General features: G+C 45.9%; 1 protein-coding gene across 13 annotated transcripts in view; it reads right to left on the bottom strand.

Moving 5' to 3' along the window:
* NTRK3 (neurotrophic receptor tyrosine kinase 3) overlaps window positions 1-16413 on the bottom strand; it is a 421771-nt gene that overhangs the window by 238144 nt on the left and 167214 nt on the right. For 5 of the 13 annotated variants that reach the window (XM_061394344.1, XM_061394343.1, XM_061394345.1 and 2 more), the window contains one exon: window positions 15831-15905. The exons of the other annotated variants lie outside the window; for them this stretch is intronic. In XM_061394344.1, coding sequence (XP_061250328.1) covers window positions 15831-15905 — 75 coding nt within the window. The remainder of the gene's footprint in view (window positions 1-15830; window positions 15906-16413) is intronic. 13 annotated transcript variants of the gene reach the window in all.

The following is a 16413-nucleotide window of genomic DNA, read 5'->3' on the forward strand; positions in this document are numbered from 1 at the left end:
TAAAGGAGGCCAGACTTCTTGCTAAACGGATGCCTAGAAAGGAACTTTGGAAGGACTAGCCTGCCTGATGGGAATTGGAGCAGATTCGTAGTATCTTAAAGTTCGGGGAGGAATTAGCAGCGATGGTCAATGTATGCCACCACATATGTCAACACGGATGAATTGATAGTGGATAACTAAAGCCCTGTGTTAAGAAGGATTCAGTGTCTGAATTCAAACCTAATAGCTCTGTGATCAACTAGTGATGTCTGCCATGGGCACAAGGGTGGGGAGATCACACAATTCTGACTCGTAGTTGTGGATTGGAGGGAAGGGGTAAGTGGTCCTTGGGCATGGCTCTTAGATTATTTTTATCTCCATGGCTCTCCTGACAGAGGAGTGTCTCCCAAATTGTGAGCAATTCCCAGTGTGCTAAAACCCCACCCTGTTCTGCCCTACTCAAGAAATCATCTCAGAGTGCAAGTTAGTGAAAGCACCATGAATCTGGCCTAATTTATTTCATTTTATTTTATTTTGATGTAGATCATTTTTTAAAAGTCTTTATCGAATTTGTTACAGTATTGCTTCTGTTTTATGTTTTAGTTTGTTAGCCAAGAGGCATATTGGATCTTGGCTCTCTGACCAGAGGTCAAACCTGCACCCCTTGCATTGGAAGGTAAAGTCTTAACCACTGGACCACCGGAGAAGTTCCCTGCCCTCATTGACTGAACAAAGTAAATCATCTGCAAACGTCTACATTTTAATACTGCTAGCAAGTTATATGCATACCATTTCACAGTGGATCATACATCACAATGAGGCCGATGGGAACCACAGGTCTAAGACATCCTCCTGTCTTATAAAGATGCAGCAAGTCAAGGCATGGTCTCCTAAGCATCTCACGTCCTCTGTGCCTACAGCTCTGACCAGTCTCAAGCTCCTCAACAGACAGGCAATCTTGCCCAGGCAATCATGACAGACAGGTGAGATGAAACCCAACCACCAACATTGTGGTGTTAACCTCTGAGGGCTGGACCACAGCTCTGGTCACTGAGCTTCTAGGGGTAAATCTGGTCTTGTCCTGCTCCAGCATCAGGTGGGTGCCGGCATTCCTTGGCCCATGACCACATCTCTCCAACCTTCAAGACCAGCACCTTCAAATCTCTCTCTGCTCCATCCTGTCTTCTCCTCTGTGTAGAGTCTCTATCTGCCTCTCTTCTATTTCTTTTCCAACTTTATTTATTCCTGGCTGCACTGGATATTCGTTGTTGCTTGTGGGCTTTCTCTAGTTGTGGCGAGTGGGGGTACTCTCTAGCTGCAGTGTCTGGGTTTCTCAGTGCTGTGGCTTCCCTCGTTGTGGAGTACAGGCTCTAGACCATGCAGGCTTCAGTACTTGTGGTGCATGGGCTTAGTTGCCCCACAGCACATGGAATCTACCCAGACCAGGGATCGAACCCACGTCCCCTGCATGGGCAGGCAGATTCTTAACCACTAGACCAACAGGGAAGGCCTCTCTGCCTCTCTTTTAGAAGGATACATATGACTTCATTTAGGACCCTCTTCCATAATCCAAGTTAATTTCCTCATCTCAAAATCCTTAATTTAATCACATTTGTCAAGATTCTTTTTCCTTAGAAAAGTAACAGTTACAGGTCTCAGGGGCAATGACCTGTATTTGTGTCTGTGTGTATGGGAGGGGAGCTGTCATTATTCTGCCTACCACAGAAGGTAAAACCGAATGTCACTCTACTTCAATGTAAACATAATTTTTTTCCCCTTGATAAAGAATCTCAAACAGATGGGGAAGCATTTTCTAGCAAGAGGAACCTCCTTCTGTATCACAAAGTCAAACGTCTATTATCCTGGAAAAAGTCAGTTCTCCAGGGAATTAGAAACAAAGAAGGAAGAAAGGGAGGATATCACCAGCAGACGGGCAGCATGACAGGGGAGCAGGAAAGGGGAGGATCCAGAAGAGACACTGCAAGAGGACCTACTATGTGCCGGGCAGCCTGCTAGGTACTCTATCTGCACTTACTCCTCTTCTCATCCTTATGAGCAGGCACCTGTTTCTCTACTTCACAGGTGAGGAAACTCAGTTCTGCAAAGGCAAAGAGCTTGCCCATATCTCACAGCTCATAAATGGCTGAGCGAGGATGTAAACAGGCTCTGTCTGCATCTAAAAGTCACTACCAGTGGCTCAGTGGTAAAGAATCTGCCTGCCAATGCAGGAGACACGGGTCAAGAAAGAACCCACATGCCACGGAGCCACTAAGCCGGTGCGCCACAACTATTGAAGCTCACTTGTCCTAGAGCCATGCTCTGCGACAAAAGAGGAGAGAACTGAAATGGGAAGTCCACACGCTGCAACTAGAGAGTAGATCCCAACAGACTCAGCTAGAGAAAGTCCACAAGGCAATGAAGACCCAGGGCAGCCAAAAATAAAACCAGTAATTAATTAAAAAAAAAAAAAAGAGTACTGTATCCATTAAATGCCATAGTTATTCATTAAAAAAAGAAAAGTCACTACAGGGACTTCCCTGCTGGCCCCATGGTTAAGAATTTGCCTTGCAATACAGGGGAGGTGGATTTGAATTCTGGCCGGGGAGCTAAGATCCCACATGCTGTGGAGCAAAGAAGAAGCCCATCTGCAGCAACTACTGAAGCCCAGATGCTCTGGAGCCACAACGAAAGATCCCGCATGATGCAATAAAGACCCAATGCAGCCAAGTAAATAAACAATTTTAATAAATAAATATATTAAAAAAGTCACCACAGTATGTTTCTGGTGATGCTTGTGATGATCCTGGAGTCAGTGCTGTGACCGTGACAGTGGCCATCGAGGCATCACCCCCATGGGTGCCCTGGACCAGAAGGCAGGACTATTGCTGCTGACTCAGTAAGGATCCCTTTAACCCTCTCTGGGCTTCAGTATTTCTGTTACAAAGTTAACATGAGCTCCCTGCTAGCTAGTCCCTGCCAGCAGGCGGTGGTATCACCCCTCCCATCTCCACAGGAAACTGAGGGCGGGGAAGGGCAGACAACCCCAGGCAAGGTCACCATCCTGGTGGAGCCAGGATAACATGGAGCCCTCTCCAGCTCCAAATCCCTGACATGAGGAGAGGATGAGTTTTCATTCCTCTGCAAAGACGTCACGTGACTCCCTGGAAACTCCCTGGAAAAGGCCAGCAAAGTGGGCTCTTTTGCTGCAGGCTTCAGAAGAAAGTGAGCTGTGGAAGGGGTCTTGGGAGAGAAAAAAAATGTATCTTCCAGCAGCATCCCCAAAGCAGATCCCTGTCAGCCTCCAGAAAATGCTGGGAGAAAGAACGAGATCACACCCCTAAAAGGCTGCACCTTCCGGGAAAGAAAGCTGATGACATGAAATGGGAGCCACCCACCCCTACTCCAGGGTTGGGCAGGGCACAGAGCAGGAAACCAGCCCCTGGGGGACTATCTGCTGCCCCCACCTCTCCCACAGCTGTTCACTGACTGAGCAATGCCCCGGTGCCCTGCAGATGTGGAAGCACTTCCCTAAACACTTGATTTACTCCCAGGTGACAACTAAAGACAGTGGGGAGATTACAGCTCAGTGTTTTCCAACACTATGAATTATTATTATTGTTTAGATTAAATCTGTCTAAGTCCATCATAACAGAATGAGTCTGATTGGCCCAATTCTCCTTAGAGAATTATTAGTGGAAATTTTAATGGCTAAATGACAGTAGACGTCTCATAGATCTCACTTAAGCAAGAATGGCTCCCTAACTCCCATTACCTGAGAGTTGTGGACACACCCCAAATTGACCGCACTCTGAGCTGGTGTTGCCAGTACCTGGCCCCCAAGGGTCCAGACTCTACTTCCATTGACATTAAAGCACTGCAAGAAGAAAGGATGGAAGCATCTCATTTTCTCTTGAAAGAGAAAGAGACTCTAAGTCGTCTTTGACTCTTTGCAGCCCCATGGACTGCAGCACACCAGGCTTCCTTATCCCTGGGCTTCACTTTCTCCTGGAGTTTGTTCAAACTCATGCCCATTGAGTCAGTGATGCCATCCAATCATCTCATCCTCTGTCACCCCCTTCTCCTCCTGTACTCAGTCTTTCCCAGCATTGGAGTCTTTTTCACTTTCTTTAGGGGATTGACTATCTTCATGCCAATCATCACATTCTAGAACTTAGTAATACCCAACCCCAACACCCAGAATATTCTCTGGCTGGGAAGTCACATAAAGAAAGAGCTGATGTTTGGACGACTGTCTCAACAGAAGTGGCCTTGCCACATTCCCTTCTTATTGAAACAGAGCTGAGAGTTGTACAAATCCAATCCTGTAAATCCTCATCCCATTTCAGGCTTGTCTGCTGTCCTACCCAATTTATTGTAGATTAATGTCAAATCTTCAAAGTTAAACTTCAAAACATATAATAAATTGGCTAGGACAAGAGACCCATTGGAATCCAAATAAATGGGTGTTTCACTCTTCCCAGGTCTAGAAGGCTTACAGAGTATGTATAGATCTAAAGATTTGGCTCCAGTGATTTTTGGTGCCCTTGAGGGTTGGAAGTGAAGGTGACTTCTCCAAATTCTACTCCAAAGGAGAATCTAAATCTCCAAGCCAATTCCCTTCCCTTTTTCTTTTTTTAACTTATTATTGTGAAATGATGATGGACTCATGAAAAGCTGAAAAAATAAAGTACAGAAGAGGTCCCCAATATCCATCACGGCTTCCCCCAATGGTGACATCTCACACAACCAGAATGCATTATCAATACCAGGAAATTGATCTGCATGATCTTACTCAGATTTCACCAGAAAGCCTGATCCCTTTTTCAGTGTCTTTTGTCCATTTTTAGCTGCCCAGCACTTATTCCCTCATAGCAACTTGATTTCTTATTGGGGCATCATCTTTCTTCCATTGTGTATCGTATAAGTAGGAGGATAATTTTAGATGGCGACCTTCTGAAAATAAACCAGGGTGACCTTTTTCCTTGCCCAGAACAAACAAAGGACCATAGGACATTCTATTCCACTACAAGATGTCAACTATGCTGCCAGTTTACTATGTACATTATTCAGCAAAAGTCTATTCCATCCCATTTCCAAACCTGGTCAGCACCCTCAGTCCTGTTACAATCTGAGTTGTCAACATCTTTCCATCAATTACCTTTTGCCTGGTTAGCCAGAATCAGTTTCTGATTGCTTGTATATAAGAATTCAGACTGAACCAACCATGATGACTATTAACTGGGAATGACTTGACTGGGGTTGTGTCCATTCAAGAAGATTCCAGTGCTCCTCGACAAAGACCAAAGGACCAATGCTGCTGAGGTCCCACCCTACATCCTTGACCCATTTGAGTTCACTAGAAATTATGCAAACAGTCTCCAAAGCCCTCAAGAGTCTGTCTTTCTTCTTTGCCCGAGGACTTCATCCAGCACCATGAAGTATGCTTGGCCCCAAGTAGGTACAACCCAGTGAACACCCCTGGGGATAAGCACAGCTAATGAAGAGAGGACCAGGATCAGTGAGTAGATGCCCCAGTGTTTTGATCTTCAAGGGAGCAATTTTGAGGTATGTCCCTCAATCCCAAGATTCTCAGATGGTTCCCAGCAGGGTTAAGTTTCAGGTGCCCATGGCGAGAAGTGCATATTGTCACATTTCTCATCATCTCTTAGCATTCTCCCTCTGCCTCCTAGAATCATCTCCCAAGTAAATAACCCATACAGTAAGTCCCTGTCTCAGAGTCAGCTTCTGGGTAAACCTGAACTCAAGACTAAAAAAAACCAGAAAAGACTTTAACAGCCTACCCAAAAGAAGGAAGAGAGAATTGAACAATGCATTTTGGCTTTTTTGGTTGATGGCTACGTTTGAGCACTGGAAACATAGCTAGTGCCACAAGTCAAATTGTGAAATGTATTTTGAGCACATTATGTTAAATAAAATGTAGTGTTAATATTACTTTCATCTGTTTGACTTTACCTTGATTAATATGTCTACTAGAACATTTAACAATACATACATGACTCAAATATATTTCTATCAGACAGCACTGGTGGAAGGAATATGACAGGTAGCAGTTGGGATGTTATTGCTCCTATCATTGATGCTGTTAGCATGATAAAATGAATGGGCCCGAGGACTCTAAAGAGTGCCACAAGTATTTATATGTCTAGCTGAGGAACTCTTAGGGTAAGAGTAACTCACAGATAAAAATGACTTCCACTCAGTGCAAGAACAGAAGTAGGAAGAAGCACCTCATATGCTGATAGTAGCCTTGTTGCTTGATCAGACTCATCTGTAAAGTATTCTAGCAATGTTTACCATTCCCCTGTATTAACAGTAATTACACCATCAGGAATCTAAACCAGGGGACTCATCCCAACTAATGAAAATGGTATGCACAAAGATGTTCGTTTCATTGTTGTTTATCACTTAAGTGACCAATAAAAGGCAAGTGATTAAATTGTTAAAAGGCAGACATATGTGAATTATAGATCAGATAATCCTTAAAACTGATGGTTATAAGGATCAGGTAATGATACGGAGACTATTCTCATACCTTGCTAGATGAAAGAGCAGATATAAAATTGCATCCACAGCATAAACAAATATGTAAAAAAGACTAGAATGAAATGGACCGGGATGTAAACCCATGTGGTTATTTTAGGATGTTACGATTTAATGTTTTTCTGTATTTCCCAAATTCATTTTACTGGCATTCTCTACTTTAATGAAGAACAAAGAAAATGACCATCCTCCTTAATATGTGGGCTGCTAAAAGCATGTACCTATTTACAAAGGATGTATCATTCTACAGTATCCTTCTATTTTACCAGATTTATGTTATAAAATCTCTCTTTTCCTTTGACAAAAAGAAAGAAAGGTAAATTTAGTTCCAGCTGCTTCTGAAACAAGCAGGCTAACAGAAGATGGATATTTTAATGTGGCTGGTGGAGAACAGGAAGAACAATGAGGTTTATAAAGAGCAAGTCACATCTGACTATGGCAGCAATGTTTTTCCTGATTGACCAAAACAAGCAGATGGCCCAGGAGACTGGAGCTGAGATGAGAGAGGAGGACTTCAGAGAAGCTCTTGACATGGCCTCTACCCAAATCTCCCTTGAAAAATTAATCCAAATTGGTCAGACCATGCATGCTGTCAGCTCCCCACATTCACAAGGATTAATTTACAGGGGCTTATCTCTCAAGCCATTCGTGGAGCTTCAGCAAGTCTCGAACATGAGCCATGAAGGTGCTTGGCTGAGGATAACAGAGACCTGGGGAATATGGAAATGCTTTCTGGGAGACAGTAAACAACACAACTCATGATAAAATGCAGTTTCTTTTCTTGAACGAAGGGCCCCAGTTAGCACACAAGCTATGGAGAGGTTGGAGTGAGGCCTAGAGAATGTGTTAACATCTTTACTAACAATCTGGATAAAGATGTCAACAGAACATTCATTAACAAGGAATAAGTCAACAAGGACCAGAAGGCTAGAGGGATAACAGGAAAGAATGACTAGGAGAAAAATCAGGAGAAAAGAACACAGGGAGATGGAGAATGAATGACAGGTCTGGTCTAGGTGAAATGAACGAGGCATTCATCTCAGGCACAAAATTTCAGGAGGTCCCCAAAGGCTCAGTAATGAAGAGAAATAGTAGTGTGATGTAATAGTCTTTAAAAAAAAAAAAAACTAAGTTAATGCAAAATATCCATTGATTTTTTTTTAAAACCTTGGTTATTGGGGATTTTTTCAGCTTCTAAAATCGTGTGCCTGAAGGTTCATTCACCTAACTTTAATCCTGAAAGACACTCTGGAGAGGGGAGGGGTCTGTATGAATGACAAGGTGTCAGAGCAAAGGCCAGCTGGAGACACAGGATGGAAAGAGGAGGGCATGCATTTTTCTTTTAATTAAAGCATAACTGCTTTACAATGGTGTGTCAGTTTCTGCTAGACAACCAAGTGAATCAGGTATATATATACCCTCCCCCTTGGACCTCCCTCCCACCCCACTCCCGTCCAACTAGGTCATCACAGAGCACCGAGCCGAGCTCCTTGGGCTGTACAGCAGGTTCCACTAGCTGTCTTTTATACACATGACAGTGCGTACATGTCAATCCCAATCTCCCAGCGCACCACACACACCCCTCCCCGTGTCCACGTCTGTTCTCTACATCTGCATCTCTAATCCTGCCCTGCAAATATGTCCATCTGCACCATTGTTCTAGATTCTACACATACACATTAATATATGATATTTGTTTTTCTCTTTCTGACTTACTTCACACTGACAGACTCTAGGTCCATCCACATCACTAAAAATGACCCAGTTGTCATTCCTTTTTATGGTTTATGACCTAGAAATACCTCTACTGGGCATACACCCTGAGAAAACCATAATTCAAAAAGACACATGTATCCCAATGTTCACGGCAGCACTGTCTACAATAGCCAGGACATGAAAGCAACCTAGATGTCCACTGACAGGTGAATGAGTCAAGAAGATGTGGTACACGTATACAATGGAATAGTCATCTGCATGTACGGAGTGGGGTAAGTGCTGGCCCTTTCAGAATAGGGGTCAGGGACCATCGAGGAAACTGTGAGAGGCTCCAGGGAGGTGACCAGTGGAAACGCATTGGGCAGCCTGTTGGCCGAAAGATGCAAGCAGCTTGGAGAGAGTTCACAGAACCAGGGAAAGCAGTCAAGATGTGAAGCATGACTGAATTTGGAAGTGGAAGGGAAAACATGACCCAGGTGATAAAAAGGGGGAAAAAAGACAATCTGGAGAAAGCACATGCAAGAGACAAGGAGTCCTGGCTGCAGGAGCTGCTAAAAGCTGACACAGTCCACAACCACAGGAGCTGGATGAGGGCGAATATTCTGAAGAACAGGAATTCAAAATCAAGGTCCTTAATTTTACTGATTGACCCCATCCCTTAGCTGCCCAAGTACTTCCTGAAATTTGTAAAGATTTATGAAACAAGGAGACCCAGATGTAAGCTCATAGAAGTACAGCGAAAGTACTCACAGAAGAACTAAGCTTACTTACTACCTACTTACTTACTACTCTATGAGAAGTAAGCTCATAGAAGTAATGCTGCAGCGGAAGGACTATAGCATCAGGAGTCAAGAGATTGGGTTCTAGCTTTGTCCTGTCCCAACCAACACTGTTCTCCAAGAAGTCCCTTGATTTCTCCCCTAATGTCCAATTCTGCAGAAAAAGAGGGTGGAGGAGGGGATAGTTAGTGGGAACCTGCTGTATAGCACAGGGAGTTCAGCTCCGTGCTCTGTGATGACCTAGAGGGGTAGGGGAGGTGAGAGGGAGGGGGTAGATGTATACTTACAGCTGGTTCACTCCGTTGTAGAGCAGAAACTAACACAACACTGTAAAGCAACCCTACTCCAATAATAATAATGTAAAAAAAACAATCTTTGTCTCCCTATTGCAGCCTGAGACACTGTCTTCATAACGTTTGGTCACTTGTTTCTTCCTTCACACTCTTTCACCAGGATGAAGATTAGAGCTGCTGACTCCCCACTCGCCCATCAGCACCATGTTTTGACTTTGGGTGAGTTGCCCTTGACAGTCTCTTGCTGTTGCCATTTGCCAGCTATCAACACAGTGAAAGCCACGGTTTTTCCGGTAGTCATGTACAGATGTGAGAGTTGGACCATAAACAAGGCTGAGCATCAAAGAACTGATGCTTTTGAATTGTGGTTCTGGAGAAGACGCTTGAAAGTCCCTTGGACAGAAAGGAGATCAAACCAGTCAATCCTAAAGGGAATCAACCCTGGATATTCTTCGGCCACCTGATGGGAAGAGCCAACTCACTGGAAAAGACCCTCATGGTGGGAAAGATTGAGGGCAGGAGGAGAAGGGGACGACAGAGGATGAGATGACTGACTGGTATCACTGACTCAACGGACACGAGTTTGAGCAAACACTGGGAGATGATAAAGGACAGAGAAGCCTGGCGTGCTTCAGTCCATGAGGTCACAAAGAGTTGGACATGACTGAGTGACTGAGCAACAACAATTGCTTCTGTCTTATGTTTTGGTTTTTTGGCCTCAAGACACATGGGATCTTAACTCCCTGACCAGGCATTGAACTCGCACCCCCTGCAATGGAAGGCAAAGTCTTAACCACTGGACTGCCAGGGAAGTCCCCACTTAACACAATGTGTCCGTTTCCTTACTCTACTTCAGCAGGTTGGGCTACTGCTTAACCTGGGAGGACTCTGCTGGTTCCCACTTAATTCAATGGAAAGCCTGAAATTCTCCAGTCCTGGCGCTCTGGATGGACTGATGTCTCAATAGACATTAGCCAAGAGAAGGCTGTGCAAGGGCTCTGATGACTAAGAGTCATTCATCTTCCCAAATGACTAGGAAGGATCATCATACGTAATTCCAACTGAGCTACACTCAGGGAGAAAAAGCACAATCCAGTGAGGCAATGGACATGATGGTCATCTCACCACCATGACCACCACCCCCGCCCCAAGTGTATGCTGGCCACTGCCAAATCCAGACAACTGCCAGGGCTCTCTTGGATACTAGTGAGTGTTGGCCTGACCACCCAGGCTTAATGCCTCAGAAATGTCCACCCAGAATGAGGGAACCATTGAAAGAGGAGAGACCAAGCTACTGCTCTCTTGAGGTCAGAGGGCTGGGTGTGGGAGAGACCTTAGTGATGAGGTAGCCCCACAGGTTGGCTCAATTTGAGTCATGAAAATGGGGATCAGAGGGCAGTGACCATGCAGGCCACACAGCCAGTCAGTATCCGAGGCTGGAGGAGGACTACACCTCCTTAAACTGGTCTGATACTCTTCCACCAGCCCTGACACACCTCTGCATCCCTGGGTATGAATTTGTCTTTCTGTCAAATGAGAGCAGGGCTGTATCTTTGCCCTGTGCTTCATACAGAGGTTGAAGAAAAATAACTCCATTAACTACTTTGTTGCTGTTGTTATTCAGTCGCTAAGTCATATCCAACACTTTGCTACCCCATGGACTGCAGCACGCCAGGCTTCTCGGTCCTTTACCATCTCCCAGAGTTTGCTTAAACTCATGTTCATTGAGTCGGTGATGCTATCCAATCATCTCATCTTCTGCCATCTGCTTCTCCTCTGCCTTCAATCTTTCCCAGCATCAGGGTCTTTTCTAATGAGTCGGCTCTTCCCATCAGGTGGCCAAAGTACTGGAGCTTCAGCTTTAGGATCAGTCCTTCCAACGAATATTCAGGGTTGATTTCCTTTAGGATTGACGGGTTTGATCTCCTTGCTGTCCAAGGGACTCTCAGGAGTCTTCTCTAGCCTCACAGTTTGAAAGCATCAATTCTTCAGTGCTTAGCCTTCTTTATGGTCCAATTCTCACATCTGTACATGACTACCAAGAAGTACTTAAAGTTCATCCAAAGAAAGTGACCTCATGAGTGGAAATACACAGAGAGAGACAGAGAGAGAGGCTCTGCCTTCTTCCCACCTGGGAGAGCCCTAAAAGCATGCCAGGGACCACCATCTGCACACTGACACCTGGCTGTCACTGCACCAAGGGCTTTGCACATGGAAGCCCAGGTAATGCCCTCAAAATGCAACCAAGTCGGCACTATTCATTCGCATTACAAACAAGGAGGACTGAGGTTAGACAGTCTAAGTGACTCACCCAAGACACAGAGCAAGTGTCAAGTCTAGGATTCCAGGTTCAGTCTTTTTTTTTTTTTTTTTAATGTGGACTTTTTTTTTGAAGTCTTGAATTTGTTACAATATTGTTTCTGTTTTATGTTTTGGTTTTTAGGCCGTGAGGCATGCAGAATCTTAGCTCCTCCACCAGGGATGGAACCCACACCCCCCACACTGGAAGGCAAAGTCTTAACCACTGGACCACCAGTGAAATCCCCAGGTTCAGTCTCAGCCCAAAACTTGTGCCCTTAGCCACCATTTGCCACAGCCCCCGTCTCAACCCTCAGCCTTTGTTGGGGTGTGTACATGCATATGATAAAGGATGCTGCTGTTAAGATGACAGATTCTAAATATTTCATTTGAGTGCATCCAGCACAGAGTCGGACACGACTGAAGTGACTTAGCAGCAGCAGCAGCAGCAGCTTCCATGTCAGCTTAAGCTCACAGATAAGCCATGTCCCTCAAGGCCTTTGAAATGCCCCCATGGTGGGCTTCCCCGGTGGCTCAGACAGTAAAGAATCTGCCTGCAATGCAGGAGACCCAGGTTCCATCCCTGGGTCAGGATGCTCCCCTAGAGAAGGGCATGGCTACTTACACCAGTATTCTTGCCTGGAGAGTTCCCTGGACAGGGGAGCCTGGCAGACTACACTCCACGGGGTCGCAAAGAGCTGGACACAACTCAGTGACTAACACTCACTCGGGGGACCCATGACTGAGGACTGGTGCCACTGCTCACAGAAGAAGGTCAGCTGCCAAGCCTCTCATACCTGATGCTTCCTGGACAAAGCCAGGCTGGAAACACGCACAGAGGGAACCGAGGGGAGCTGAGAAGCCCTGGCCTGTGTCTTTCTTACTCTCATTCATATAAATGCAGCCTTTGCCCCTTTGTTATTGTCGCCCTAGGGAAAATGGATTAAATTCTGAATGAACCAGATGAAATGCTGTAATATACAAGCACCATGAAAAGAAAAAAGCAAGAAAGAAATACAACCTTTACAGAGTAACGGAAAGGCTAAAGACATGGGCCTATCGGATAACATGGAAAGATGTTTAAGACACATTGTTAAGTGAAAAATAATAGGTCAAAACAACTGTATGGATTATTCAAGATTGTTTTCATTTAAAGTGTTCATCGCTCGGTCGTGTCTGACTCTTTGTGACCCCATGGACTGTAGCCTGCCAGGCTACTCTGTCCTTGAAATTCTCCAGGGAAGAATACTGGAATGCTATTTCCTTCTCCAGGGTATCTTCCCAACCCAGGGATCAAAGCCAGGTCTCCTTTATTGCGGCAGATTCTTTACCACCTGAGCCACCAGGGAACTGAATTTTCATTTAAACATACGTGTAAAATATAAATGTGAGTATAGATATTTAAGGTATATAGACTGATAGTTACATAGATGCAGGTGTATCTGTGTGTGTGCATAAGTGTATGGACTTTACCAGTGGCTCAGCAATAAAGAATCCACCTGGAATTCAGGAGATGCAGAGGCTTGTGTTTGACCCCTGGGTCAGGAAGATCCCCTGGAAGAGGAAGTGGCAGCCCACTCCAGTATTCTTGCCTGGGAAATCCCATGGATGGAGGAGCCTGGCAAACTCCTGTCAAACAGTCCATGGGGTCTCAAAGACACGTGACTGAGCGACCAAACTACCACCACCACCACCACCACCACATAGGGGCTGGCCCAAGGGGCTAACCATCGTGGCAACTGGAGAAAACAGCACCCCACTGGCAGAAAGCAAGGAGTGGGTGCCCACCCCCGATAGAAGGGCTGAGAGATCAGGTACACTCTGCTTGCTGAAGACAAAGAAGGACAAGTGTTAAGACAAGTCTTAAGTAAGACTCGTCTTACTCAAGTCTGCAGTCCTCAGGGTCTAGACCTGTGACCCACAGAGAGGGCCCTCCAGGAGTCCTGTAGCATAAGAGATATCTCCCAGTATCCTTCCTCCCAGTGAGGAAGCAAGAGCCACACCCCTACCTGCCAGGAGTTCAGAGACTACCCCAGGGTTGTGGGCACATGGCACAATAGAAAGTTCATTGCCCATCTCCCTCAACCTTTGACCTCTCATGATTCAGACCCACTGATCTTAAAGGAACAGCCAATTTAGGCAACAGACACTCCTCTCAACTCCCATGTCCCAAGGAATTGCCATCCTCCTTACTCCATGTTCCCTTTAATCTACGCTGAACCCCCCACCCCAATCCACCGATGAATCACAGGATGTTACAACAACATGGGACCTTGGAAGCCACTGAATTCAGATCCTCCCTATTAAGGAAGAGAAAAATGAAGTTCATAAAATCACCAAAGATGATTAGAGTATAGGCAGGGCTAGAATACAGATCATTAAACTATCCCATGACATCTCCCAAAGTAAAAATTGCAGGGTTCAGAAAATAGACTTGGGTATCCATTATGGAAACTAGAGCCTTGTTAAGCCAGCTGTGGCTGGCAGAACACCAGGAGCAGCCTCCTCTGGCAACTGGTGAGAAATTTAGAATCTCAGACCCTGCCCTAGACCTGCTGAAACAGAGCCTGCATGTTACCAGGATCCTCTCGTCCTGCCATGCACAGTAAAGCTGGAGACTCTCTGAACGAGAAAATTTGCCATCTGATCTACAGTCAGGCGAGAAAGAGACTCTGTCTCCCTTTCTGTGTCCATCCTGCTCTGTACTTTTCCCCAACCCACAAGAGAGCCTAAAAATTAATGGCAATAAAAACCAAAACAGGACTTCCCTGGTGATTCAGTGATTGAGAATCTGCCTGCCAATGCAGAGGACATGGGTTTGATCCCTGGTTCAGGAAGATCTCACATGCTGCAGCACAAATAAGCCTGTGCGCCACAACTGCAGAAGCCCTCGAACCCTACAGCCCACGCTCGGCCTCAAGAGAAACCACCGCAATAAGAAGCCAGTACACTGCCCCTGCTCGCCGCAACTAGAGAAAGCCCACAAGCACCAGCAAAGACCCGCACAGCCAAAAATGAATAAATAAATAAATAAACAGTTTTTAAAAAAGCAAAACAACAACAAGGCTCCCACGTCTAGTCAGTGGATGTTTCTGGTCTTATCCACAGGGAGCTTCTGCGGGGCACTTAAATCTCTCCGTTAAGTAAACAGCACAGTCAACCGTGCATGTAAGAACAGGTGGCAGAGAGCCCTAAGGAACCACAGGAGGGCTGGGTCATTAAACACTGCAGGTAAACAGGTGTGGCAGCCGGTCCCCACGCAGAGTGGGTGAGAGCCAGGGCACTCCATCACCTCTCTGAAGGAGGGAGGGAAGGAGGAGCCAAAAGGAAAGCAAGAAAGCCCAGTCCCACCTTCATCCCTTGGTCCTTCATCCTTGTTAGCTGCTCAGTCACGTCCGACTCTTTGTGGTCCCATGGACTGTAGCCCACCAGTCTCCTTTGTCCATAGAGTTCTCCAGGCAGGAATACTGGAGTGGGTTGCCATTTCCTTCTCCAGGGGATCTTCCCAATCCAGGGATCGAACCCCAGTCTCGCGCACTGCAGGTGGATTCTTTACTGTCTGAGCCACCAGGGAAGCCCTTCATCCTTAAGCCAGCTGATATACGACACAAAACAAGGCACTCATCCTTCCTGAAGCTCATGTAAGGAACAGGTACAAGAATTTGCATCACAGTGAAAAGCGAGAACATATAAAGGCCAAGCACCATGCCTGACACAGTAGTTAGGACGCAATAAACAAGCTGGTGGTAGAGAACTCACCTGCCAGTGCAGGAGACATAAGAGACGCAGGTTCGATCCTTGGGTCAGGAAGATCCCCTGGAGGAGGGCATGGCAACCCACTCCAGTATTCTTGCCTGGAGAATCCTTTGGACAGAGGCTTCCCCAGTGGCTCAGCAGGCAAAGAATCTGCCTGCAAAGCAGGAGACATGGGAGACCCAGGTTCGATCCCTGGGTCAGGAAGATCCCCTGGAGCAGGAAATGGCAACCCACTACCGTATACTTGCCTGGAAAATTCCATGGACAGAGGAGCCTGGCGGGCTACAGTCCATGGAGTCACAAAGAGTTGGATACAACTGAGCACATGACACAATCAACAAAAGCCTTCCCTGCCGAGTCTTCATCCCTTCCACCCGCTTCTGTCCCAAAGGGCAAGGGAAGCCACAGGGTAGGTTCACAGCCTTGATTCAAAGCCCACTACACTCACCCGGGCACCTTTTACTAGAGTCTGGTCCTGTCCACTGAGATTCTGACTTAATTGGTCTGGGGAGCAGCCTGGACACTGGAATTTGTAAAAGATCCATAGGTTAATCCTAACGTAAGCCCAAGGCTGCAAACCCCAGCCATTATGGCATCTGTGGATTACTCACCACTTGTCTGAATGGAGCAAAAGTCATAATTATTTCTCCCCTCACCACATTCACTGAGTGATTACTACATGGCCAGGGACTAAGCTAATTGCTTTATATACATCATTTTATTTAATTACCACAAAACCATCTACAGTGAGAACTGGCCCGCTCATTCATCAGTTGAGGAAATGGAAACCCAGGAGAGTTAAGGAGTCACGGTAAGTGCCACAGCTCTCAATCAGCAGAAGTGGGATTCGACACCATGTCTGTTTGGTGACACTACTCCTTGCCAACCTTTCAGGCATTGCAGTGGTAAAGAATATGCCTGCCAGTGCAGGAAACACAAGAGACACAGGTTTGATCCCTGAGTCAGGAAGATCCCCTGGAGGAGGAAATGGCAACCCACTCCAGTGTGCTTGCCTGGAAAATCCCAAGGAC

This window comes from Bos javanicus, chromosome 21 (genome assembly GCF_032452875.1).
Source record: "Bos javanicus breed banteng chromosome 21, ARS-OSU_banteng_1.0, whole genome shotgun sequence".
Classification (NCBI taxonomy): Eukaryota; Metazoa; Chordata; class Mammalia; order Artiodactyla; family Bovidae; genus Bos; species Bos javanicus.